Source organism: Monopterus albus, unplaced genomic scaffold, assembly GCF_001952655.1.
Source record: "Monopterus albus unplaced genomic scaffold, M_albus_1.0 scaffold30.1, whole genome shotgun sequence".
In the NCBI taxonomy this organism is placed as follows: Eukaryota; Metazoa; Chordata; class Actinopteri; order Synbranchiformes; family Synbranchidae; genus Monopterus; species Monopterus albus.
In genome coordinates, this window is record NW_018127910.1 from 1,223,441 (window position 1) to 1,250,671 (window position 27,231).

The 27,231-nt window shown below is 40.2% G+C and overlaps 2 protein-coding genes across 6 annotated transcripts; one reads left to right on the plus strand and one right to left on the minus strand.

The window, feature by feature from the left end:
* Positions 1–429: 429 nt before the first annotated feature.
* ino80da (INO80 complex subunit Da) lies at positions 430–10,358 on the plus strand. 4 transcript variants are annotated; one of them, XM_020596374.1, is made up of 10 exons: positions 430–503; positions 2,686–2,932; positions 3,036–3,847; positions 4,008–4,101; positions 4,184–4,408; positions 5,290–5,399; positions 5,610–5,743; positions 6,193–6,410; positions 6,571–6,728; positions 6,829–10,358. In XM_020596374.1, the coding sequence occupies exons 2-10, from the start codon at positions 2,715–2,717 to the stop codon at positions 7,842–7,844; spliced, it is 2,985 nt and encodes a 994-aa protein (XP_020452030.1). In that variant the 5' UTR covers positions 430–503; positions 2,686–2,714; the 3' UTR covers positions 7,845–10,358. The 4 variants fall into 4 exon arrangements, with proteins under 4 accessions (XP_020452030.1, XP_020452027.1, XP_020452028.1 ...); XM_020596371.1 differs by having other exon boundaries at positions 500–559; XM_020596372.1 differs by lacking the exon at positions 430–503 and adding an exon at positions 580–1,040 and having other exon boundaries at positions 6,829–10,357.
* A 1,122-nt stretch (positions 10,359–11,480) lies between these two features.
* stk24a (serine/threonine kinase 24a (STE20 homolog, yeast)) lies at positions 11,481–26,487 on the minus strand. Of its 2 annotated transcripts, XR_002274627.1 has the most exons (12): positions 24,951–26,487; positions 21,073–21,303; positions 18,171–18,227; positions 17,927–18,035; positions 17,430–17,587; positions 16,295–16,480; positions 16,054–16,199; positions 15,808–15,940; positions 15,658–15,726; positions 15,335–15,471; positions 14,199–14,462; positions 11,481–11,589 (listed from the first exon to the last, which is right to left on the minus strand). XR_002274627.1 is itself a non-coding variant. In XM_020596375.1 (11 exons), exons 1-11 carry the CDS (start codon positions 24,990–24,992, stop codon positions 14,429–14,431), a joined length of 1,302 nt encoding a protein of 433 aa, XP_020452031.1. In that variant the 5' UTR covers positions 24,993–26,487; the 3' UTR covers positions 11,481–14,428. The 2 variants fall into 2 exon arrangements, 1 of the variants encoding a protein (XP_020452031.1); XM_020596375.1 differs by having other exon boundaries at positions 11,481–14,462.
* Between the last annotated feature and the right edge of the window lie 744 nt (positions 26,488–27,231).

A 27,231-nucleotide genomic window follows, 5' to 3' on the forward strand; every position in this document is an offset into this window, starting at 1 on the left:
AATTCCCAGAAACATATTTATTTGCACTTGTATTTTACTATAGTAGATGCCTTGTTTATATACATAATATATATATAACCTACAGAAACATGTCTATGCATTATTTGCAGAGTGAAACTGTAATCTTGGGTTTAAAAAATCTCCAGAGATGCAACCAAAGGTTTAAAATCTTTATCCTCCAAAGGTAAATCTAGTATCTTGTCTTCCTTTAAAATTGCTAATAATAAAAATGTTAAGATTCTATTTTCCTAAAGTAAATGCTTTGCCAGTGTAGCTATTTTTAAGTGTGATGTTTAATAAGCCAGTTTACAGTAGCATGCCTAGTGAATTTTTGCAAATCATCTATTCAAGCTTGTGTGTGTGTTTTTATAATAAAAGTATCTAAATTGTATGTTGGTGTCATGGATGACACTTTGCTGTTTTGATGTTATTCCATCTCAGCTGTTCCAGTCTCGAGCTCATAGTATCTGATTGGCACGTGGTCAATCATCAGTGAACAGCCGGTAAGAGTGTAGCGGCTGATAACTTATTCATATGGAGGATGATAGCCGTGGTCCAGGTGGATTTACACTATAACGCTTTGCTCGACCTCTCAGTCACTATATTTTAACCCAGTTATTTTAAACGTGGAACATATAAACTGCGCTGTCCTTTACAAAAACTGTAATCTCTTAAATTAAGCGATTCACATCACACTTGTACACTGTAGGCGCTTTTAACAAAGTTGAATTTCCAATATGGTTGGAGAGGTTGTTGTTGTTGAGCAGATTGTTGTCATGTCCCCACAGTGCCTGTAGTGGTGCTGTGAGGAGTCTGCTGTGGCTCCAACAAATATCCTCAGCAGCCTACCTACTGCTAGTAATTTGCTCCGGATAGCACATATTTATACACATTCTCATTTCAAGATACACGGACCTCGATGAAGATCACTATTACTATACTGTCTCGAATATCGATGCACAAATAGCCTAACTGATTCTAATAGACTTTTCGGCCGCCTGTGTGGATCGAATAGCGTACACAGCCCATACCAATTCAAGGTAAGCGAAGTCGCATCCGGCCTCGACTTCAGAGTGTGCCGTTTTGCTGAGGCTTCAGTTGGCCACGCGTTCTACTAGAGGCCGATGTGCTATCGGGGCTAAGAGGCCTTTCATTTACGACTTATTTAATTTACATCTTGTGAACTGGCAAAATGACTCAGTGCCTTCAGCTGATATGGAGAGTTCCGCAGTGCTTACAGTTTTAAGTCTTGTAGCCTGCTAATGTCACATTAAGTAACAATAGTGGCTATAATTCATATGGTTTATTATGGAGGCCTTCAGGGACAGGCCCTAAGCCTCGCATGTAGACCCTTTGTTAGAAAGTAATTGGCCATAAATGTATGATGTGTATATACACTGACATCCCACGACTGTGGCCGATCATTAAAATGTAGTACTTTATCATAATTGATTCATTTTCTAAACTAAAACTAAACTGAAAATATACCTTTTATAGTGTTGCCTTTTGCTTATGTTTCCGTTTCCTGGTTAGCTACCGCCTACTAATTTCTGTTTTTAGCTTTGATAGCTCTTTAGCTAACTAGGAAATTGGACTTTTCGTGTCTTGTTTATGTTGATAATATGTATTTCTGCCTGAAGATGGATATAATTGTGTTTTATGGATTAGGACACGGGTGTGCGTTATACGTAGTTGCATTCACAATTTCATAATATAAAGTTTAAAATCTGTATATCGGCTTCAAGCTAATGTCTGCAAGCTAGCTCCCCGGACCCAAATTGTAAGTAGTCACCGTTTGATGCTGATTCTCCGTATTCAAATAGAGCTGTTAAGTTACGGTTATAACACAATTTGCATCTAGCCAGCCTGTCCTTATGTGTCCAACATGTACTTCACCTGTCAGAACCGTAGCTCTCAGAACTAATCTGAAAACATTAAACTAGGGGTAGCAGTTCACCTTTACGGCGACTGCAGCTAAAGCTACAGTTATCATTAACCTGCAGTTTATTGTAATATACAACTAGAGCCTTATTTGTATGCTTGTTGATGATAAATTGCTATAGTTTTAAATCAGCCTATGTGGCGCCCGTTTAGTCATGAAAGGGGACTTTTTGAGTTATTTGAGCATCTGCTGATCTTGTAATGATGCACACACTCTAGAAAGTAACTGCTTTTTAGTATAAACTTTGTCGGGAGACCACCGTCGTGCAGTATACTGTCTTACCACAATCACATCTTATTGCTAAGTGCCAGCTGTAGAGATAAATGAATGGATTGAGGAATGGAATTGCATACTCTGCTTACCACCTGTTTCTCAGTGAGAGATTTTGACATTGAAAATTTGTTGTGAAAGCAATATTCAGACTGTCGTTTTCAAACAAGTATTTATATTTAAGTACAATATCATTCACAGCATTCACTTATATAGCTGTTAAATGAGCAACAGTCACTGAAATCGGTGGAATAGCATTTCATTTTGGACTTTGGACAGCAAATTTTATTTCATAATTTCATTAATTTCCTGAATATGTATTCTCATTACATACTTATATCTGCTAAGGACTAAAAATTACTTGTATAGGTGATGATTTCACTGCCTCTTAATTCTAAATGTGCATGCATGATCAACTCTAGTATAAATATTTAGTGATGTAATTCTTGGTTTTTCCCCAACTCTCACATCAGCTGATGTTGTCAAGGACAAGAGTCACGTGATGTATGAAGGCAAACACATACACTTCTCAGAGGTGGACAATAAGCCGTTATGCTCGTACAGCCCAAAGCTCTGCAAGCAGCGCAGACTTAATGGCTATGCTTTCTGTATCCGGCACGTTCTGGAGGACAAGACCGCCCCCTTCAAGCAATGTGAATATGTGGCCAAATACAACAGCCAGAGATGTACCAACCCAATCCCCAAGTCTGAGGACCGCAGGTTTGTATGATTGGGTGCATGTGTGGCAGAGTCCACTATGCTGTGCAGAAAACGTATGTTACAAATGTTCACACTATGCTCAGGATGTGTTGTTGTCTTCCAGGTACTGCAACAGTCACCTGCAAGTTCTCGGCTTTATCCCCAAGAAGGAGCGGAAAAAGAAACATGATGCTTTGGAAGAAATGCGCACACAGGCTCACCTGGAGTCAGTGGCACTCAACATAACTGTGCCCTCTCTAGCTCTGAAAGCTCCAAATGGTCTAGATGAACTTCCGCCATCTCCCCCCTGTACACACTTGTTACCCCTTCCTGATGGGGAACTCCTGGACCCTTTTGCCTTTTATGAGGATGGCACCGATGGTGAAGAGGTGAGTACTCCTCGGAAGAGTAATGCCATCAAGAAGAAATTACATAGTCGGCTGGTGCTCAACGAGAAACTCTGCCATGACACAGACCTCTTCCAGCCACCTTCAGAGCACTTTAGTCCTTCCCCTGTCCCCCGTGTCCATCCTTCCTCGCCGATCAGCGTTCATCTCCCACGGCAGCAGTCAGGTCTTCTCCAGCCGCCTCAGCACTCCAGTGTGACTTCCGTCATCTTCCCAGGACAGCAGCAGGGTTTATTATGCAATCCACCACCACCTCAGACGGCCAACTTTCTGCCTCCAGGGATAACTTCTAATGCAGTACCCAGTCCAGTGCAACCTTCTGGGCCATCACTCGGCAGGAAAATACCTTTCACTGCTACTCCCATGCCTGTCAGTTGCAAGGACAGTGGCAGTAACAATCAACGGCATGTGGTTGTGATGCGTCCTGCTGCCTTCTCACCTTCTGCCACCTGTTTGGCCAGGTTGCAGCATCTTGTGCAGCTCTGCGCCAAGAGACAGCGGGAGCACGGAGATCTGTTTCCTCATCTAGGTACTGCATTGTCATTTATTTGGCGCCTGTTTTAAAACTCAGTGCTTTTTTTTGTGTTTCTGTTTTACATTTTGAAGGAATATGTACAGAGCATCGAATATAATGCGCTGAATGAGAAAAAAGCCTATGGATGAGCTACTCTTAACAAGTTCTCTTCCAGGATTGGACTGGTCAGAAGACAGTGCGGATGATGAGGAGGAGGAGGAAGCAGACAGACTTGCTCCTTTTCACACCTCTTGGAGACCACAAAATGGGTTGGTAGTCTAATACTTTACCTTACAACAATAGATTTTGTCCTGACGTTTTTCATCATGTTTTAATTCATTCTTGAAATAGGCTGGAAGGCGACATTGGTTCCTCCCGGAGAACACGGCTACTTAGGCTCTGCTCGTACCTCCAGGAGAAGTACAAGCACATGTGCAGGCAGGAGAGGGCGAGTATCCGCCAAAAGAGATACCGCTATGCCTTCCGCAAAGCCTTGCTGCACGCTGCCAGTAACAGTCCCAACTGTGCTGGGCAGCTGATCCAGGAGCTGCATGGTGCCTCTCAGAGCTTCTCAAGGTATTTTCACAAATGTCATATTAGTCAGTTTTGTTTATCTCAGGACCAATATGAATACAGTAGGATTAAAGCCCATGTGTTGGTAGATACTAGCCGGTCACAAACCTTACATTACCCACCAGTAAGTTAGAAATTCAGTCCATGTAATTTCCAAAGTAGATATGGTTAAATCCAATATTTTATATTAGGCTAAATTCAAATTACAAGCTTTAATGCTCAATTACAATATTTTTGTGAGATCAGACTTTTTGCATTGATGGTTCACATTCATGTCTGCATGTTACATGTATCCTGCTCCAGTGTAAACACCACTGAGGTCCTATACTGCTATGCAGATTTAAGTCTAACCTGTACAAGAATAGCATCATTTCAGTAATAGTCCAGTCACACAATTTCCTGAAAAACTGTGGTAATGGTATGTTCCTTCCACCTTATCTCGATCAGAAGCTTCTCTGTAAATGTCAAACAAATCTGAAACTTCCTCGTCTCTCTACTTTCCTGTTACTGTTGTTGTTGTTGCTCTCCTCCGTGAGGTGCTGACACTGAGCTACGGTGCCGGGAAATATGCATGAATTCTGATCTGACTGTTCTGATAGCGGTTGCCTAGTCAGATATTGGATATGAACCGCATCAATGAGCACATATGCAAGTAGCCTAGATCTGATTTGGAGGAGAAAAAAACACGTTGATACTTAAGTGAAAAATACCAGTGCTGAGTCATGTAAAGTGAACATAGCTTTGGTGCTGCTTTTATGACTGATTTGTCAGTTTTCTAATGCAATCTTTATCACCTCATTTGAAATGTACCAAATATGACAAGAGCAGAGTGTTTTCAGCATTGTTAGCTGTTTGCTCAGTCCTGCTGCTCTGTGGCTTTACAGTGTGGCTCCAGCAAGGCAGCAGAACACAGATGCTGGGACCTGCACTGGCAGTACAAAGGGCCAGGCGTGCAGTGACAGAGCTTTGCCCTTCACTCAACACTGCTTTCAGCGTATCCTTTGCACCACTTCAATGACTAGCACAATGGCTATGATTGTATTGTCTAGTTTAGAATATGATTTAGTCAATTTCAGTTGTACATGATTTTTTTAAATTCTTTTACCACATACTGTGATGTAAAACATCTCTGTGTGATGGAGTATTCATAAGCACATGCCCTCTGTCTAGTGTACTGTGTTATTTCCTTTACTGGTTTCTGTAGACATTCTGTTGAATCGCTATCAGCAGCTCTTTGCTAGTTGCACAGCCAAGTTTGCAGATGGTCAGCAGTGTTCCATCCCTGTGTTTGATATCACGCACCAGACACCCCTCTGTGAAGAGCATGCCAAAAAGATGGTAGGTTCAGTGGTAAATGTTTTTTTTTGGTTTTGCTTTCATGCCAAGAGTTAGATGAAAAGACTGATGCACCTTTCCTGTCTGGATGCTAAATATGAAGCTGGACCAGCAGTCAGTTACCATAGCTTAACTGAAAGATTGGAAACAATGAAACAGCTACTGTGTCCATATGTAACAAAATCCACCTAGAAGCACCTTTAGAGCTCACTTTAACTGTTTTCAGGCTTTATGCTAAGCTAAGCTAAGTGGCTGCTGGCTCTAGCTAATGCTACATAGTTACCATACAGCCATGAGAGTGGTTTCATCTAACTCTCAGCAACAAAGCAAATATTCACATTTCCCAGTATGTTGAAGGTTTCTTTTAATGTTCTCTTCACTGATTTTGACTTCTGTTTGATTTCATAAGGGTTTATACCATAACTCAGTGCTCTTCTGTACGTTCCACACAGGATAACTTTCTGCGTGGGGATGGAAATCGACGAGTGCAGCACCAGCAACAGCGAAAGCCACGTAAAAAGACCAAACCACCGGCGCTCACCAAAAAACACAAGAAAAAGAGGAGGAGAGGACCACGTAGGCCTCAAAAACCCATCCCTCCAGCGTTGCCACAGGGGAACCTGGGAATGCCTTCTACAAGCCTAGCAATGCCCTCGCAGGCTAGCATCAGGTGCGCTACAGCTGTGCCTTTATGTAGTATGTGGGGGTCCAGTTTCAAGGAAAACATCCCGATTCACAGGCTCTCATGTCACACGTTTGAACAGCTCCTTCAATTCAGTGACTTGTAGTACTATCTCTATAAGCATTTTAACATCTGTTCTTTGTTGCAGGAGCCCTTCAACTCCAGACCTGAGTACAGATGAGCTTCCTGACGATATCACCAATGATATAGCAGACATTCCAAATGACCTGGAGCTAAACCAGGAGGATTTCTCTGATGTGTTACCCAGACTACCTGATGACCTGCAGGACTTTGACTTGTTTGAAGGTTATCTTATGTTCTTATGCATGATCAGGTGTACACTAACAAAATCTTCCTGCTCTGTGATTTTAATAATAATAAATGTTGCTTGTGCACATATATGCAGGTAAGAATGGGGAGCTCCTTCCCACCACAGAAGAGGCCGAGGAGCTGGTGCGTGCTCTGCAAGCTATGGGGTCCTACCCAGACTCTTTGGTGTGCCTGACTTCCATGGGAGACCTGGCCCCTTCTGAAGGAGTGGACCACCGAGTTATGACTGTGTTTCCTGGTCCGGTCCAGCCGGGGACCATGGGGGACCTGCTCAACAGCCGCATCCCTACAGAGAACTTCACCAGCCTCGAGCTGGAGGACAATATACTGCAGTCTACTGGGGGTCACTTTCCCCCTTCACCTCCATCTCAGCCTGCTGACCAGCCCCCAACTTCGTGCTCCAACCTAACCTCATCTTCTTCTGCAGTAGCCCCCTCGACCACCTCCCTGCTCACTCAGACCTCCATAACGGAGCGAATGTTCTCCCGAACCCACACATCCCATGTACTGGCTAAGCCGGATGCACCCACATCATCTCCCCAGGGCAGTCACTACAGCAGCGAGCATGTGCCATCCCCATACAGTGACCACATAGCCTCTCCCCATGCCAGCTCCTTCCAGACTGACACACCTCTGCTGCTGGAAGTCCCTCTCAGTGGGGTACCAGGACCCCCACGCTCATGGAATAATCTCCCTCTGCCCCTCACTGACCCCACACAGTTTGGCAATCTCATAGGGTCAGAAAGTCATCTCATATCAACCTCCCTGTCCACTCCCCCAGCCACCACCCACTCTGTGACACTGCAGCCCATGGCTGCCCTCTCACCGATGCCTCAGAGTGGCTTGACAGGTATATCAACTCCCCCTGCTCCCTCAGCCTCCTCACATGATCTTCTGACCTCCACACAGCCCAAGCAACAGCTCCCTCAGTTCAGCGCGGCCTTTGGCCATCAGTTGGCCTCCCACAGTGGCATTCCGAAAGATGTGCAGCCCAGCCACAGCTCCATAGCGCCCCCCGCTGGCTTCTCCATAGTTAGTGCCACTGCTGCAAGTGCCAACAGCACCACACCACCTTTCACGCAGAGTAAATGAGAGCAGGCAGCCTGCAGCAACTGCGTGATGGTCCGTGGACCCACAGTCACTTACAATCCACCCGACTGGCTTCTGATCGACTAGCCCTGTTCGTCTACTACATGTGTGCAATGTGGTGATAGTGCACTATTTGATAATGAATTTGCACAACCTCAGATTTTTTCCTCAAATTTTCTATTTTTGTTCTTTTACTCTGTAGCCAGGTGATCACTGGGATTTTAAGTGAGTGTGAGTCCACTCGTTTAATGCCTTGTGGTTTCATCAGCAGGGGGTTACAGGCAGATTTTGAGGTGAAATAAATGAATGGGTGAAAATTGGCAGAAGGACCTTTCCAGAAATGATCTGTCACAGAGCTCAGAATTCATAGATGCCTCAATCAGTGGTTGGGGTTATTTGCTTTGCCAGTTCAAGTCCCATCTTAAAATGATCAGCTGCACCCTGCCTTGCTCAGATGGCCATTGCATTTTGTTTTTTTTAACCAGTTTCATACACTGCTTCTGTCACTCTATGAAAAACAAGAGTATAGGTTGTGATATTTGTGATCCATTATGTTTCAAGCTATTTAAATGTTATCATGATATAGAATCTTACTGAGTCAGATTTCACAGTCATATGAATTTACCAAAATACTTTTAAACAACTGTTTTTATATTGTGTATACTGTATATGTGCTCATTTATTGGTTTGCTCAGATGTCAAAATCTCTGACCTCACCATTGGTTGTGGGACTCTGAGTGGCCTAGTAGACACTTGAAGGTAAACATAGTTTCTTAAAGCAATAAACACATTCACATATCTTTAGCATCATAAGGTATTTATCTCATCACATGTAGCTTCACTTGCTGAATCCAGACTAGATCAGGAATATATTTTGGCCACAGTTTCACTCGGATCTAAAGCTATATGCTGTCAAGGTCAAAAATAGGCTCTAGTTCTATAGACCAGTGATCAGGCCAGCCTCTTCTTTTGGGTCATAATGACTGGATTTCTGAGGCTTCAGTGTTATGGTAAGGGTGATGATAGAGTAAACCAGGGACTTTTAAGTGTCTACTTTCAAAGGTGCTCTCTGGTCCACATACAATGGTACTTAGTGACTTGCATGTCTCATAAAAGGCTAATTCAGTTTCAGGCCTCCAAGGAAACCCACAGTAAGCCATACTACAAAAAAGGCATAGGTGGTGAATTGGCACTGGAAATTTTTTTTTTCTTCTTAATTGATGAGTTTGGTAAAATATGATGGCATAAATTGGTGTGTGGAGCACATCGGAGATGTGCTTTACTGTATGCTTTACTCTAGTGATCTTAAATGATGCAAAACCTGGGGTCTGATTTTAATTTTAAAAAGGACTCAGCTACTTGACTAATAGTGATTCATACAGCAGTACAACCATGATTTTTGATAGATATTATATTAGACAGATTGTCAGACATTGTTGAGTATTAGGTATATAGAGTAGCAGTCTCTATCTTGGGGTTTGTTGGTGAATTATTGAGTACCAATGGATTGAAATTGTTCTTTGCATTGTATTCAGTGGAACCTGTGTCTTGTAGAATGAGTCTTATTTTTAATGGCTATCAAAATGGTTAAAGGTTCTCTTTAAAGTTGGAGGGATCAATGTTTGTATGCTGTCATTTAAAAAAAAAAATATATATACTGATGGAGAATATTTTTGATAGCTATTAAACTCCAGGTAGAAGCCTGAGATTGCATGGGGCAACAACCTTTTGTGTGAAAGCATTATAATTAATATTAGATTATGGTCACTGGCTTGATTCTTGGTGGAATGAAACATTGGATTATATGCATTTCATTTCATTTTGTGGGGTGGGGGGAAAAGGCAGATCAACATATACAGTATGTTTTTCAACAGATTTGCACAGGAGTGGGTGAGGCCGGTTGAGTTTCACATCACATGACTGTCTTGCCTTTTTTTTTTTTTTTTGCTCAGATGCTCATTAAATGAATGGCTGCCATCATTACCAGCTCTGAGCCTGCACCACACCCCTGTTTCCATCTGTGAGAAGGCCTAGTTCTGTCTCTCCCTTCCAAAGAGAAAACACATGAAGTGTAAACCTGTAGCTCCACCAGAGACGACTGGGCTTCTCAGTGACTGCATTGTTTGTCACAAATACAGCGCCCATTAACAGCTCCAAAAAAAAAAAAAAAAAGGGTTGGATGAAAATGTTTGCTAGGCAATACTGCTGTATCCACATAGCATGAGATTAGTTGCTGCACCAGTTTGCTCTCCCAACAATATAGAACAAAATTAACAGGGCTCGTAGGCACGTAACTGCTTGGAATTCAGAGATGGCTGACAAATTCCTATTCTCATTGAATGTACTGTAATACTGTTTTTAAAGATAGGATGAGCTAATCTAGTCACCTTTTATTATTGGTCCTTGTTTAATTTGTCTAAGGTATTTTTTGTATACAAAGGTTTACATTTTTATGTATATTTTTCTTGTGTACAAATTATGTAAGATATGTACAAACACTATGTAATATCTGTATATAGTGTGAGAAATCTGATCTTTTGTTTTTGGATGTATAAATAAAACTTGCTGTGAGGTATTTGACATAGTTTGTTGTGTTTTTACAAGATGGTCTGAATTTGCAACTGGCTCATCTGCCACAGTGTCTTTTTAAATTTGTGTGCATGCTGTGTGCACACTGTGCATAGAAAAAAACAAAGCCAAGTGCAAAGCATAATTTTATAGTTCATCCTTTTTTGCTATCATGTTCGAGAATAAACTATCGATTAATTAGAGTGACAGGAAATTTATTGTAGTCTAAATACCCTTAGGTTTAGACTGAACAACACAAGCAAGTAGCAAATATTACTCTGACTTTATGGGAAATAGTGATTAGCTTTATTTTTTAAAAAAGTTTCTGACATAGGCCAAACAACTCATCAGTTAATCAAGTCAATGCAGCCTTTTAACACTGAATCTCAACTGCTAAGCCACATGAAGAGCTAAGTGCTCAGAAAAACATGGAATTTTAAGATTTACATGACAAACTGCTGATGAAATTGCACTATACTGTACCTTTTAAAACATCTTTTGCGTATTATCTAAATCAAAAGACATGGATGGTCATTTCTGGATCAATTCTGCATATGGAAAATGTAAAAGGTTTTCACAGGCAAGCAATTTCAAATAAGGTTGCATTGAGTTATATAACTTGATCAAATAATTGTAAAAATTTTTACTGGAATTTTTTTCCCTTAATCATTTGACAATTTCCAATAAATTCAACAGCACTGATCTGAATTAGCAAACATATACTGGACTATCAACTGTCAGAAAAGTCACACAAAATGAAAGGTACATTTTAAGTGATTGGTAGCCAGTGTTTACTGAAACTTTAACATGTCACAGAACCAAACTTTACTCCCCCTATTACACAAGACTGTGCTTTTGGGTTATAAAAATAGTCCAATAGGATATATGCCTATTTGTGCTAAGAAATTATTCCTGGCGATCACATGGCTTTATGGCCATATACACACACAAAAGGGCGACTGTGGTTCACTGGGTAGAGTGGTCATCTAACAACCAGAAGGTTGGAGGTTCGAATGACGGTGCCTGCAGTCTACATGTCGAAGTGTCCTTGGGCAAGATACTGAACCCCAAGTTGCCCCGATGGTTAGAGCCATTGGTAGGAGTTGGCGCCGCAAATGGCTGCCTCGGTTCTGTACCAGAAACAAACTCCTTGTTTGGCCAAAAAAGTAATTATCCTTATCTGGGAAGGGGGAAGAAAATAAAGCTGGTTTAACATAATATTGCAGCACTGCTAAGTACCATTTATTTTTTTAAATAAAATAAAATCAACAAAGTGCACACACAAAAAGATAAAGAATCATATTAGACCAGATAAAAGGTGCACATTTGTGTTGAATGTATGTCTCTGTTTGGGGTGGAGGGCTTACATGACACATTTCACATGAGGAGGTAATTAAAAAGCTGAGTATTTTAACAGAAGAGCCGAAAAACTTAAATGTAGGGTCTGATAAGCCTTTTCTACGTATCTGACTTGCTCATTTGGCATTCTCAACTGTGTTCATAATTTGATATTTTATTCACTATCTTGCTGAGGATCTACACCTCCTCTCTACAAAGCTGATCCAAGCCTTAAGCTCTGCCCACTTTATGAGGTACACCTGTACAACTTCATCACAGCTAAGCTATGGAAAAGAAGAGCACAACGGTGTGTTTCTGGTGACGCTGTCAGAAATGTAGAACTAATTAATTAGATGACTGACTTCAATAAATAATTTCATGTAAAATGGTAAATATTTTCTGGCTCCAGCATCAGGATTTGCTGCCTCTCCTTTAGACAGTAATTTAAAGTTATTTTTAAAATAATTTTAAGGTTTGGAGTGATTGGACAGAAAAAGCATTGTGAAGGTCTCTGTGGGTTAACTGTGTTGGCATATCTCACCATTAGTATTTTTACATTGGCATTAGTACTTTTAATTAAGAGTAGGATCTCAATACTTGCTCCTCCACTGTTTTACTGTTATTACTTGAAAATGATAATTTAATGCCTTCATTGGAATGCTGATGGCATTGAAATAACACTTCAAAAATGCTTATAGGCATCATAAAAGTAGGCAATGGCAGGATAGTTACATTAGATTACATTAAATTGTACAGGCTTACCTAATAAAGTGGCCACAGAATGAGTGGTATAAATCTTCTCATCCAACTCTCCCCATAAAGCAAATAAATATATTTTCCAAAACGTCAAAGTGTTTATTTAATGTGGCCTGTGTACTGTGCACCATGTATTGCCCTTTAGCAAAAATATTTTGTCTCCATAAGATTTCTCTCACTTCTGGCAAATAAAATGAGTCAATTTGTTCATGTACAGATTACTCTGAATGATCATTTCTCATTTATCTTTTAAAGTTCTGCTGCATATTCATTTAAATGCAGGGTGGGGGTGGGAACCACAACAAAAACAATAATGATACTATTCATCACAAATGCTCCAAGGCTGGTTCAGCTCTGTTCAGGGCTCAACATTCCTCCAGTCCTGTTGGAGTATGCTACAACGCATACTGCTCAGGCCAACCAATAGGCTACTGTTGATCATGCACATTCCTTTTAAACTAGAGTCAGAAGTAGTACCAGTGTCACTGGTGTCTGAACACCTCCTGGCTTTTTGTTAATATGTACATCAGCTGCAGCATCGCTTACTGAGTGAGAAGTCGACGTCTATATGCATTTACTGTACAACTGAAAAACTCCTCACATGCCCGAATGGAAAAATACAGAGGCAAATCTTAAACTGCAGAGTCCAAGCTGTGAGACTTCAGATGGACTTGTGTCCCAGATAGTATGGTGCATACCAAACACTAAGTCTCATGCTACCGTTTTATGGCTACACTGTTTATGGTAAAAGGCATTTATATTTGAAGTGCAATTAAAGCTGTAGGTACGCTGAGGAGATAGTACCATCACAGCTCCTAGGAAGACTGACACTCTGCTGATTTATAAACCAGATGATGGCACTGACCTGTTAATTGAATGAAATGATGAAACCTCAGTTTTTTGATCAATCAATTACATACAGCAAAAAGGGGGTTGGGGGGAGGAGTGGGGGATTAATCCCAACAAACCAACGCCCCTCGAGGCCTATGGGAACAGGGCTGGAAAGAGCATCCAGTGTTTAAAACTGGTGGGGCCTTGAACAATCCAGCCTTTTTTAAAAACATTCTTCAACATTATTATATCCACAGCATGGTGTGTAAAGCCAAAAGGTTAAAGAGAATTAAGATGATAAATCAATACTGAAACATGAAGGCAGCCATTTTCAAACACTGGATGAGTACTTAAAAAGTTTTACATCTCAAAAAAAAAAAATCAGACTGATATACAAAAGAATAAGCACAAAGGCAAGGCAATCTCATTTATGGCCATTTTAGTCTCTCAAAATCTTTACCTCACAACCATTACCTACAGTTTGTATTTGGCCATGTGTACACAGTGGTTCCATTACAAATCTGTAATGAATCTGTAGAAATTAGCTTATTTACAAGTCTGTACAACCACCCTACAGAGCTCTTTCCATCTCCCAGTGGACCCAATCCACTTAAAGCAGGATACCTGAGTTGTCAATAGAATGCTTCAACCCACTCACCACACCTTTACAAGGGGTATCTTGCACAGCCACATGCACACAATTAATTAAGCAAGGAACTTTCTCCAAAAGGAAGTGTAAACCTTTGTGAAAAAGCCACAAAATCACCAAAACCAAACACTCAAGAGTCCTTGCAGAAAAAGATAGCTAACACCACCCTTAAAATAAAACAGATGTGAAGGAGGTATTGAGAAGGGACATCTTACAGCAGGTGGCAGTCACGGTTGCAGCTGAGTGGGTGGCCACTGACTGCTCTGAATAGGACCCTCTGGTGGTGTGCAAGTGTATAAATAGACATTAAATAGGCCGGGATTTGCTTCAGGCAAATAAGTGAGACCTTCCTGGGAGACTTCATCCTGGCTGTGGAGGTCAGAGGAAAAGGTCTGACTGCTGCCACCAGGGTGGAAAATTAGAGCAGAGCTGGACGTAGCTCCACTCAGTGAGCAGGAGCCGCCTGTGGCACAGAAAACCTGATATAAAGAATAAAAAAAAAGTTAATATTTACTTATTGAATAGGTCTCAGGTTAAAACAAGACTGAATCTATACAGTCTCACTGATGACTAGTTACTGTAATGCAGTTTACAGTTTTGGATGTAGTTTTCCATTCTCCAAGGCGTTTCTGTAGGCTCCTCTGTGAACTGTGCTCGAGGTGTATGCGAGATGATACATGCCGTGCCACTGTGTGCACGACATGGACTGTCCTTCCTCTAAATCTGACGGGCACAGAATCAGACAGTGGCCAGCCTGGACTGGTGACCAGCCGGTCAGTCTGAGAACCAGCCATTTCTGATCTCTACCGATCGATCGATGCATCTCTACTTGAATGTTACTTTTGTGACTGATTCCTAATACTCTGTTTTTTCTTTTTCTTTTCTGCAATATTTAATGTTATCATCTTGCCACAGTTGCCTTGGAAATGAGGAAAACCTCAGTGGGATTCAATCAATGCATTTCATTTAATACTGTCAAGATGTGTCACTGTGGACCCATGTTGATGGACAAACAGACTGACAAAGATCCCATTAAATGAGCTGTTGAATGTCCTGAAACTTTCTGTGAAACAGTACATCTTGAGTAATGACCTCATGCTTCACTAGTGTATACAACTATTCTGATATGCTCAACAGTTTCCCTATCCATTTAAATTATAGAACACTTCTCTCCATATCCGAAAGTCCATTCGTTTACACTTGAAACTGAACCCTCTCTGCCTGTCCCAACGACCTGTTTCAGCAAAAAAAAAGGAAACATAATTACTTGGAAAAAATTATACTATTTCATAGGACCTATACATAAAAATGTAACAACATAGTGGGAAATCACTATACAAACTTCAATTACCTCTGAAGTCTCTGCACTAGTTCAGCCACTAAGGAGTCACAGATGCCTGGATGCGTTTCTTCTGCCAGCACAATGGCCTCCCGCAGCTGCTCTGCAACCTCTGGCTTGCCATTGCTTTTCTCACCCTTTTCTTTCAACTGCAACAGTGACAGCTTTTAAATAACATTATAATGTAAAGATCTGCATTAATATTATAGATCATGAGTAACCCCTGACAAAGATAAGGCAGATTTAGTTCTGGCCAAATTATTACAATAGTTTTATTTTATATTGTCCATGAAGTTGTAAGGATATTTTAAATATGTGCTGACATAAAGTATTACCTCAGAAAATAATGGAGAAAAGATTGATGATAAGCTTTGTGACAAAGGCCTCTTTGAATTCTCCCGCACCTGGAAAAAAGGATGATTTTAAGGTGAAAAAAAGGAAACCTGAGATCATTTTAAAACTGAAGATGTGGCATATGATCTAACCGGTTTTCTTTCAAGCTCAGCAGGCCGTGCTGCCCCATTCTGAACCTTTTTCAGGTCCTTCTCCCTGATAGTGTTGAAAATCCAGTCATCATCGACACTGTCATCTCTTCCAGACGCCTGGCCATCCGACTCCCTGCAGTGACACGAGATTTTAGGAATATATAGTTGCTCAATTTTGCCTTTAGGTGTAAATTTGCTCTGTGAGAACTTCCATTGAACTGTATGATATTGGTGCTGATAACTTACTCCTCAGACTCATCAGAGCTGGATTCATCCCGAGACTGTTGTGATTTCCACTTCTTGTATCGGTCAATCAGCTCTGTCAGATAGGACGTCTTTTTGGCATACCTTACAATATACTTATGTTTTAACAGCTCTTTGGCAGTTGGTCTCTAAGAAAATGCATAAAACACACAGTGAACATTGAAATCGTAGTTTTCTCGGTGCACTTTGTTACTCATAATAAAGAAAAAGCCTTTAAACTTACAAAACTGGGCTCCTTATTTAAACAGGCCTCAACAAATTCTTTAACTGGTTTGCTGTAGTTTCCTTCCAGTGTTGGCGGATTGTTCTTTGGGATGAGGAATAACACCTTCATGGGATGAAGCTCAGAGTGGGGTGGTTCTCCTTTAGCAAGCTCTATTGCTGTTATTCCTAACGACCAGATGTCTGCCTGCAAAACAAAATATCCTCTTATCAAAGCAGCAGACTCACACACTTACCCAGAAATAAACATTCTGGCACAATGCTGTGTGAAATGACATTGCATGGGTATATTTGAGGAAGCTTTGCAATCTGCTGAGTGTAACAGTGGTTGTGTTGAGAAGCCACACTAACTCAAAAATATGTCCTTGGTATTTCAACTCTAAAACAGCAATCTAAAAATGGGCTTAAAACATCTAACACAAACAAGCCACAACAGTCAATAAATCTATGAAAACAAATACAAAAACGTACCATACAACTCATTTAGAAGCTATTTTTTTATATACATTTTCCCCTCTCTATTGTGTAAAGGTGTATTATACTGGCAGGTGTTTCTATTATTTTGTCCTCCCTATTTACAGTACATCAGTGAGATGTCAAACCACATAATTATAACCAATCTGCACAGAATTACACTTTATAATAACCAATTCAAGTGAAGATTCAGTTTCACATATTCTCTCCTGCTCGCTCTTCTAAGCCATATCTGCAGACTTTGCTTTTCTTACACTATGAGAAGTCAGTAAAACTATTTTAATACATCAGCAAAGTTCCTATTTCTAGTAGATCCACAAGGGCACCAAAGCAGATCTCTGTGCTCTGTCACTGGACTCTTTGTGCTGTTCCTTTTTATACTGGTGTCGCTCGAGTCACACTGAACCGCAAGTCAACTATAGGAAAAAAAACTCCAATTACACCACATGCTCAGTCCAACCAAGCTTAACAGCAGCTATCGGCCTCACTGACAGTTTCCAGCTGTGTCTTGCAATGGTATATGAGTAAAGTTTGCTAACTTTTCTGGCACAGAAATCACTGACAGATTTGTAACAATCTTTGTCACAAAGCTTATAAAAAAAATTGATTTTCCCAACATAAAATTCAACTGCCATAACAAAACAATATGGGATAATTCTGACCTTTGAATCATAGGCAGATTGTTTTATGACTTCAGGTGCCATCCAGAAAGGTGTGCCAACAAACGTGTTCCTCTTTATCTGCGTGTCTGTCAGCTGGCCCGCGACTCCAAAGTCTGCCAGCTTCACATCACCGTGTTCTGACAGCAACACGTTGGCAGCTGAACAACAGAGGGACAAGCATAAAATACATCACATAAAGGCTCACTGGACTCATCATTTTGGTATTTAAAAAGACAATGCTATGTCTCTGCCACTTTAGTAATAAGTTTGAATTTAATTATAGACAATCCACTGAAAAGATAGGTTTACTATGACCTAAATAATCATAGATCCTCAATGTTGTTGGATTTCCCTTTTAATAAACACTGCCTCATCAGCTAGGCAACAATGCCAGGGAACAGAAAACTTCCTTTCACCATAATTAACAAAAAACAGAACATGAGTCAGGATCACACCACCTACACGCTTGTTGTTGAGAACAAGGTGAAGGCATATACCTTTGATATCTCTATGGATTTTCTTTTCAGAGTGCAGATACTCAAGTCCCTTCAGGATTTCTCTGAGGATTGTGGCAATCTGTGTTTCATCCAACGCACCTGGTTCTATCTAGAAGAGTACATAATTTAGATGATACCCATGACTTTCAAACTGATTACAGACTGTATAATGGCCTGCAAATCAAATATTTAAGGTATGCTTGTCTTCAAACTGGTTAATGACTTCGTACTGACACAAACTTACCAAATCAAGGGCTGATCCTCCCCCCAAATATTCCATAATAATCCATAATTTTGTACCCTGAAAAATAAATTTAAAATATGTTCAGTCAAGATAGTTTTCCAGGTCACAGTAATGACAGAACAGAGTAGTAACAGTAACTATTTATACTCACTTTCCCAACTAAAGAAGCTAAATTCAAAGTAATTTTAACTTTAATTTTTTGGAGCTTTAAAGTGTCATCAATCTTCAGTAGGTTTGAAAGAGCTTAAGGTTGCACTAGATAAATTACTGCCGTGGGGGGATGCAAAATTCTCTGCTATCACGAAAAAAGATGATCACATATTATAATAACATCTTAATTGTTTTCTTTTAACCCTTTTATTAAGAATTACCTTGCCCTAAAATACTGTGATAGGATGGCACATGGGTATAGCACACATGCACTAACAGCGGAGTGATTGCTGAAACTGCACTGATCAGATGAGTGGCCAGGCTAATTTACAGTTAATATACAGTTTAATGTTCAGTCTGTTAGAGAAACACACTCTTGTTCCATAATATGATAAAAGGAGTCACTGAACAATTGACCAGATTAATAACTGACATAGTTATCTGTTTATCAACTGGCATGCCCACTATAACTTGAATATTCTATTCATCACATTTCAACGTTTATGACAGGCTGGTTTATGGTTACCTAGCACCTAAGAGTACTCCTTCTCAATCAGATAGATACATTTAACAATCACAGCAGATCAATGCAAAATGTACTAAATACTGCATTTAAAAACAAAATGAACAAAACAAAAGGTACACACAGTCTTATAAAAGTACACACAGACACTTAATAACTAACCAAAAATATATCACAAACCTAGGCTAACAGGTAAATTAGCTAATATTCTTAAAAACATTTTTAAACAAATCACGTTATCATAAGCAGTTTATTGAGTATGTAATCATGCTGTATGAACAAAATATTTGTAAATGGCCACAGCCATGGCACATCTACACATCCACACAAACAGCTCTGGCTGGAATGAATCTTGTACTGGTCTCCAACAGCAGAAACATGGCAGTTTTCTGATCCAGTTGGGCTCAGAAGCCTTAGCTGCACTGGCTTTCTCCACAAAATCAAGAAGTACATATGAAAAAATTAAATACCATGTCTATGACGATAGTTCAGCCAAACAACCAGCGTGGTTCCACACATAGATTGGCGGTGTGTTATCTGAGCTCATGTGTTGCCATTTCCAGGTGCACAAAGTCTAATTTAAGTCAAACTCACTCAGCTTGTTTACAGGTTTACAAAATTAATTAGCAGTTCCTGTTTGCAATGTACAGACAATTATCACTGGATTACATTGACAATGAACAAAATTTAAAAGCCTTGAAGATTCCTGGGCAACCTCTGGAGTTAAACATTTTTCTATGATTTGACAGTCATGACTTCAAAGAGCATAATGTATTTTTTTGCAGCAATTGGGTGCTAAGGGTTTTAAAGCATCTTAACTGCCTCTATGAGCTGTGTGTTATAGCCACTGCTGCAACTGCTTAGTGTGTAAGCTGGATAAAGTAAAATAACCAGCATGCACCTGTCCCCTCCACAGTACGTGCCTCTCGTCTCCCTGCACCTCACAGATTAAAAAAAAAAAAAAAAAAAAGTGTGAAAACAACCAGAGATATTAAAAGGACAGTTACCTTAGTAAAAACAGTAAAAGCAGTACCCCTGATGGCTGACATTATTCTAGTTAATAATAATCACCTTTATTTGGCCACGTATGTTACACACAAGGAATTTGTTTCCAGTACAGAACCGATGGCAGCCATCTGCGGTGCCAACTCAACCAATGGCTCTAACCATCAGGGGCAACTTGGAGTTCATTGTCTTGCCCAAGGACACTTCGACACGTGGACTGCAGGCACCGAGATTCAAACCACCGACCCTCTGGTTGGGTTGAATCACAGTCGCCCCCTAGTTCTCACCTGAAGCATACCTATGTCATCTAAGTATTTATATGTTGTATTTAATGCAGACTGTTGGTTAGCTCCAAACTGACAGAAATGCATTTTCTGTTGTTTCTACCAGTAGCAGTTAGTTTGGAATAAATCAAACAGCCACTAACATGATCAGTGATTGGCATCACTGCCACTAGACAAGAAAAACCTAAAATGGTGCATAAATACGCATAGCACAAATGCTATGCTTACAAGCTACAAACAAATAAGCCCTAATTCTCTCTTTCAGGACGCAGCATAACTTGAGCTAATGGACCACCACTTCTCTCCTCACTGCTGCTAAGTGCCACATAAATGCTGTGAGATGCAGTCTAGACTCTATGGCGCATATTGTGTGAAAATCTAATACAGTTACAAAATGTTTTGCAACTGAGTGATGCTGTCAATTCAGCTATTACAAATTACCAAAACACCTGAGATGTATGCTGGCCTGGGCTATGAGCAGGCAGCTGTTTCAGCTCTGAATTCTAGTACATTGAATCTGAAATGAAACAGTAGCTGAGATGTTTCTATTAACTTTAAACCTCAAATACACTACATGCATGTACACCTTGATGTTGAAGCTGAGAGTTGGCACATGAAGTCATTTTTTTTAATTTCAATTCCAATCTGCTGAAGTACAGAGCTAAAGTGGCTAAACCTATGCCAGTGTCTCTATACACAGACAGCACTGTTAAAAGCCAAAGACATATATACTACTGCAAAGTTAGCCCATTTCTGGTGGTTCTACAGAGCAATCGGTGCAGTATTATACAGGCAACACTTGTTCCAGTGCCTAAATGCATTATTTATTGACCTACATTTCTCACACACACACATTTGCTTGAACACACTACCAACATATGCATTATGTAGTAAATGGACCAAACAAGATCACTAAATGATTCCTGAGGTTAAAGCTTACCTTGAGATATGATCCAAAATACTTGGTGATAAAGGGACTGTCACACTGGCTGAGAACAGTGATTTCCTGTTGAATGTCTTCTATTTCATCTTCTGCTTCCTCCAGATCAATAATTTTAATGGCCACAACTTTCTGAGTTCGATTGTCAATGCCTTTAAAAACTTCACCAAAAGAGCCTTTTCCTATCCTCTCCAGCTTGGTAAAAAGCTCCTCTGGATCAGCTTTGAAATTCTGTGTGACAGACAGATGGATGGGGAGAAGCAGAGTACATTTAAGTAATGTTGAACTCGGGGAAACTGACAAGCTAAATTCAGCTGCATAAAAACACAAGTAAAACTACATGTCTAATGTAAAGGCACAGATGGTTCATTTACAGGTATTCACACAGTTGTTATAAATGTCCACACCTGCAGATACAAGTATAAAGTGCTAATCAAAGAATAATTAAAATTACATGTATGTTGTCAAACAGAAGGAGGACTTTTAAATATTGACCACAAAAAAAAAAAAAAAAACAACAAACTGGTGTAGTCTGGGGTCTAAAGCACAGTACTGACTCTGCTTACACATATAAACACCTGAATGAAGACCCAAGGAAACCTATCAAATGAGAGACAGACTGTGGGTGTGTAGCAGAACGGGACAAAGATAAGGATCAAACTAGAGCAGCAATGGTTATTCAATTAGTCAGCAAATATTCTGACAAATGATTCATCATTTCAGTCATTTTCCAGCAGATGTGCCCCAAATTATGTGGCTTCAGCTTATTACATGCAGTGACATGATGCTTTTCTTTGTCACATATGAGAATAAACTCAATATTTTTACATTCAGATTGTTGGACGAAACAACCAAGCCGAAGACTTCACTATGGGCTCTAAGCAACTGTAAATGATATATTTTTTTAACATTCATAGATTAGCTATGTGATTTATCAATGAATCAAAAGATATGCAGACTAATTGATAATGAAACTATTGGTTAGTTGAAGCCCTAAATGAACCTGTGTGTGCTGGAGAGGCGATCCGTCTGGCAGTCTTAATAATATCTTGCAAATTGTGATCAATTTAAATAGAGCTCCTTTTTAAACAGACAATAGCCAGCTCCACTGCTTTCCTTTAATGGTTCCCCTAAGTGTTTCATAGTGTCTGCAGAAAGAGAGTGTCTGCTGTGGCAGGAAAGTTTAGACAAGATTATGACAAGCTCTTTTCAATCCATCATGAACAAATGCAAATATCAATGCAGATATTATCTCTAAAACTGCAGCTACTGGCTGCTCATTTTGTTTGTGCCACTTCATGGTGCACTCACACTCAGTGCAGCATGTTAATAAAAATTTGTAGTGGTTTACTTGAGCATCTGTCAACTGGACAACAGCTCGTAAAGCCAGTGTTCAGAATGAGTTAAATTAAAACAAGAAAAACTGACTGGATTTAGTTAAGCCAATACCGATCAATTATAACATGCTCTGTTTAGCTGAGATAATGATCTTGAAGAGTGGCTTGGGGTATCCCTACTGTGCTCTAAACACCTCAGCTGCTAAGCCTAGATGTTATTTGCTATTGCTCAAGACCAATCAGGAATAGTATACCACAAAATAATTTACATTGCTCAAAAGCCAAACACAACCAATTTTATCCATTTGTTAAAAACTCAACTCAGGAAATCCGATTATAATAATCAATTTATTTGGCTACGTATGTTATACATACAAGGAATTTGTCTCTGGTACAGAACTGAGGCAGCCATCTGAAGCGCCAACTCGCACCCACACACACACACACACCAATGGTGGCGCTGTCCCTGCAGGGCACTGCTCTGGTCATTGGGGGCAACTTGGGGTTCAGTGTCTTGCTGAAGGACACTTCTGATATGCAGACTACAGGTAGCGCGATTCCAATCTCCAACCTTCTGGCTGGGAGATAACCGCTCTACCCCTGAGCTACTGCCGCCCCAACACAAACAAACAAAATCACAACAGCCACAGACCACACAGGTCAGTTCAAGACTTCAACTATCCCTAAAGATTTTCATTTCATTCTTTGTTGACAAATGAACCACCCCTGTTGCACTTCAGCTTAGCCTTGACCACCTTCTATGATCAAATTTTGTGAATCTGAGTGACACTTTAATCATGAGCCAGTACAACACAGATGCAACTCAGGATTAATGACCTCCACCACAAAGGCTAAATAGAAACCAAAGGACTACACCCTGACTCATTGACTGTACTAAATGGCTTATTTCCCCACAGAGCACAAGAAGAGACTAATGGTCTTCAAGTTGGCCACTTCAGTTACCCTCCATACACGGCAATCATTAGCCTAAACTGACAAAGTAGTTTTCAGTGCCCTAATTTTCATGACTCAATTAATACAAAACAGGTTTATATTGAACAAGTAGCATTTTATTGAGCAATATATAATTTAAATCAACCTTAAAAATAAAACTTACATATAAATTATATTTTTGCAGTAGCTTTAATAAGAACAAACTGAAGCATTTAAGTACGGTGCTTACTTTACCAGGTAACCCAGCACTAACAGGATGATCTGCCGGCTCACACAGCATATTGCTTTAGAGCCCCTCCAGAGAATAGTTTCCTGTAAAATGCTAATGCATGGTGGTCAAAACCTATATGGAAGGGGAGATGAGCAGCTGCACTCTGAAAAACTGGTGAAGAAGGGGCTGCTGAATTTGATAGCAGAGGACGTTTATAACAAAGACAAAGAGGGAGAGTGGTGCAAAATAAAGCAGAGTAGAAACTACACAACCAAAATACTATCATAACACTGGTATGGTCAAGTCATCCAGGACCAGAGACTACACATGATGGGAAGCTGCCTGAACCTCGTTCTAAAAGCAGTTTGATCCACTCCCGTCTGCACCACACAACTGTGTAGGCTAGTGTCATCCACACGCCACACCCTCAGTGTTGAAGGCTCACTATCAGCCCAACTAGCATCCCTCTGTAGTGTAACCTGTGGGCTCAGATCTGCAGTTTTCCCTCTAAACCTGCAGTTTGTCTGTGAGTAAGCCGCAATACTGATAAACTTAAATTTGAACTAATATCAATAATCAGTGATGCCAAGAATACATCTTGAACCAATCGTTCAACAGTCAGAATATTAATCACCAACTATTTTATTTTAACAATTACTTAATAATGAAAATATTAATTAGTTGCATCCCAAATTACAATACCTAGGCTTTCAAAGTTCGCTGACTTTAAATGCACCAAAAACAAATAAATAAATGATTGATTGGCATCACAGTTCCTAGATTAACTGATGATGAACATAAGTTATTGGCTGCAGCCCTAGTTAAAACCAACAGATGTGAAGTCTACAACATTACCAATGACCAACAGGACTCTTGCCACGTCCATTTATCAGCAACAGACAAAGTAAATACACAAAGTAACGTTACTGCATCAGTTCTGGTCATAGAAATTATAAAAGCTGAAACAACTGACCACAGAAAAATCTGGCAACTATTTTGATAATGATCATTTTTCAAGCCAAACATTAATGGCGAACGGTTTGCATATTAGGAGCAAGCCCAGTCTGAGTAAAGATGCTGTGATACAGCGTCAGTCGTGGTTTGATAGGACAAACAAGATGACAGCCGTCTTACCGATAACTCACATCACACACAGTCACTCTGGGCTGAGTGCATTTATTATCAGAAAGCACAGTGTACGTTAAACGTGATACTGATGCAGTGGTCTTCTAACGTCCGATAAAGTTATTCACAGCAAGCTAGCTAAACTTTCAAGCTGAAGGTAAAAGGAAGCGTGAAGTAAAATGTTATGTGGTTCTGAACCTAATGAACGTCCCTCTGAAAGTTAGCTGGTAACATAACTGCAATTTATTTACCTGAATCCCTGGAAGTCCACTCTGAATAGGAGAGTGAGCCATGGCGTCAGGTCAGCAAAGATGACGCCTTCCCTCTTCTTTTTAGCTTTCCTTGTATAGAGGTGCAACGTTAGTTCCCACACAGAGCAGTGGTCTGTATAATTGTACTGCAAGCTGGTCAATATATCAAACGTTGATGTAGCTCGGATTTTTAATCAGTCTGACTTGTCGGCTTGTACTTCGAACTGCCTTGCCTGTCCCTTCTCCTCACTAGTCTTCCGCAGTTAGCCTTAGTTAACGCTAGCTAGGCTAGATACTTAGCAGCTAGTTAGCAGAGTTAGCTGAATAACTATATCTCTCGATGCGTTATCCCAGCAGGTGGTTGGCAATTTCCTGATAATAGGGTAGAAGTCCGCTTTGAAACTGTCGTACAAGGCAAATAAATGCACACTGTTATAAGTTGTGTCGCTTGTTGTTCTATTCTTATCACTTTTCTCTGTCGCCCGGCGCCATCTTGCCTAATGTCATTTTCATTTTCTAGAGGGCCAATCACAGAAGAAAGGTCGCATGTCGTCATTCATAAACCAAAAACGTCACACGAGGGAGGACGTTTACACAAGTGCAATACATGTGGTTTGATGTATACTATCAAGACTGAATGAACCGGAAAGTAACTAGTAGGCTACATTAACTGAAGTACTGTACCAATAAGTACACTGTTGAAGTACTTCTATTTTGTGTTATTGAATATCTAAGCTTACTTTATAGGGTAGGCTACATGTCTAAATAAACGATGGTTGACTTCAATTTAGCTGCTTTAGTTTCAGGGTCTTGTGCATGTTGGCTCATTGTGTAGTAGCTATCATTACTGTTATTAATAACACCTGTACCTTTCCTAAATTACAAAATATTAATAAAATTGGTCTGTTAAACTACGGTGCAGCATTAATGGCACCTAATCCGAATAATCAGGGCCCGAATACGTTAGATAGATAGATAGATAGATAGATAGATAGATAGATAGATAGATAGATAGATAGATAATGTAAATTGAGCAAAGTCATTCCAATGATGGAAACATGCATTTGAAACATCCAGAAGAATTTGTTAAGTGGACCTCAAGTCAAACCACAATTTTCAAAGTCAAGAATAGACTTTCATGCTCAAATAAAAAGAACATTCTATTTAGCCAGATGAGTAATTCCTTAAGCCCCTTAACAGCTTTGAGAAAAGCAGTGCATTGCAGATCACCATAAGGAAGACTGTAGTGGAGAGAGTGAGGACCAACAACACCACATCACTGGCCAAGAAGGCTCAATCACACCTCTACTTCCTCCACAAACTGAGGAGAGCCAGTGTCCCACCCCCGATAATGCGCTCTTTCTAACGGGGCACCATTGAGAGCGTCATCACTGGCTGCATCACTGTGTGGTATGGCAGTTGTACTGCCTCCTACAGAAGGACCCTGCAACCCATAGTGACATAGAGCCATCAGCATTTCTGATGACACCTCCCACCCCTCACACTCCCACTTCAGACTCCTGCCTTCAGGGAGAAGGTATCGGAGTCTTCAGGCCCACTCCACCAGACTTACAAACAGCTTCATCCTCCAGGCTGTGAGGATGCTGAACGCTGTCCATTACCTCTCCCCCTCTGCCCCTGGACTGTGACCCACCACAGAACGTAAAAAGACTATATCTGATGTTTTGCACAAACCCAGTACATCCCCCCTTCTTGTTATATTACATGTAAATCTGCTGCTGACTGTTTTTACCATCATATCTGCTGCTGTTGGCCATTTGTACTACTGTATGTGTGCATCTCAATCTCACAACCATCTGACAATCTTCTTGCTATTATTTACACTAGTCTCACTGTACATGGTTTGAGTCATAGCCTATTAGGTTGTACCGTTTAGCTTTATCCTAATCACTTTGACTTAGTTTTCTTATTCATTTTAGTCTATTTTTACTCTGCTTTTATTCTATTTTAGTTTCCTAAATGTTATGGCATTCAATACTAGGTAAGAGAAACTGTATTTTGATTTTCTGTATGTCCTGCACATATAGTGAATTGACAATAAAAATCGTTGACCTTGATCTTAACTACCATGTTTTGTTTTTTTTAATCAATAGGATTTTCGGTGTAGCAAAGCACATTTGTTGCCAAAAACAAAATGTTTCAGTCTTATGTGAACTGGATGGTTTTATCTGAAGATCTGATATCAGGTTGGGAGAGTATTATGAACAACAGTTACATGGTCAATGTTTTTATTTTGAAGAAAGATGTCAAGACAAACGCT

What these genes read in the sequence shown, in the direction of transcription:
- stk24a (XM_020596375.1), bottom strand. Translation starts at nt 24,992, where the DNA reads ATGGCTCACTCTCCTATTCAGAGTGGACTTCCAGGGATTCAG. An exon ending in AATCCATAGAGATATCAAAG is followed by an intron (nt 17,588 to 17,926) that starts GTATATGCCTTC and finishes TCTGTTGTTCAG; the next exon opens with CTGCCAACGTGTTGCTGTCA. An exon ending in AATCTGCCTATGATTCAAAG is followed by an intron (nt 16,481 to 17,429) that starts GTCAGAATTATC and finishes TTTGTTTTGCAG; the next exon opens with GCAGACATCTGGTCGTTAGG.
- ino80da (XM_020596371.1), top strand. Translation starts at nt 535, where the DNA reads ATGGAGGATGATAGCCGTGGTCCAG. An exon ending in CCCTCGCAGGCTAGCATCAG is followed by an intron (nt 6,411 to 6,570) that starts GTGCGCTACAGC and finishes TCTTTGTTGCAG; the next exon opens with GAGCCCTTCAACTCCAGACC. An exon ending in GGACTTTGACTTGTTTGAAG is followed by an intron (nt 6,729 to 6,828) that starts GTTATCTTATGT and finishes ACATATATGCAG; the next exon opens with GTAAGAATGGGGAGCTCCTT.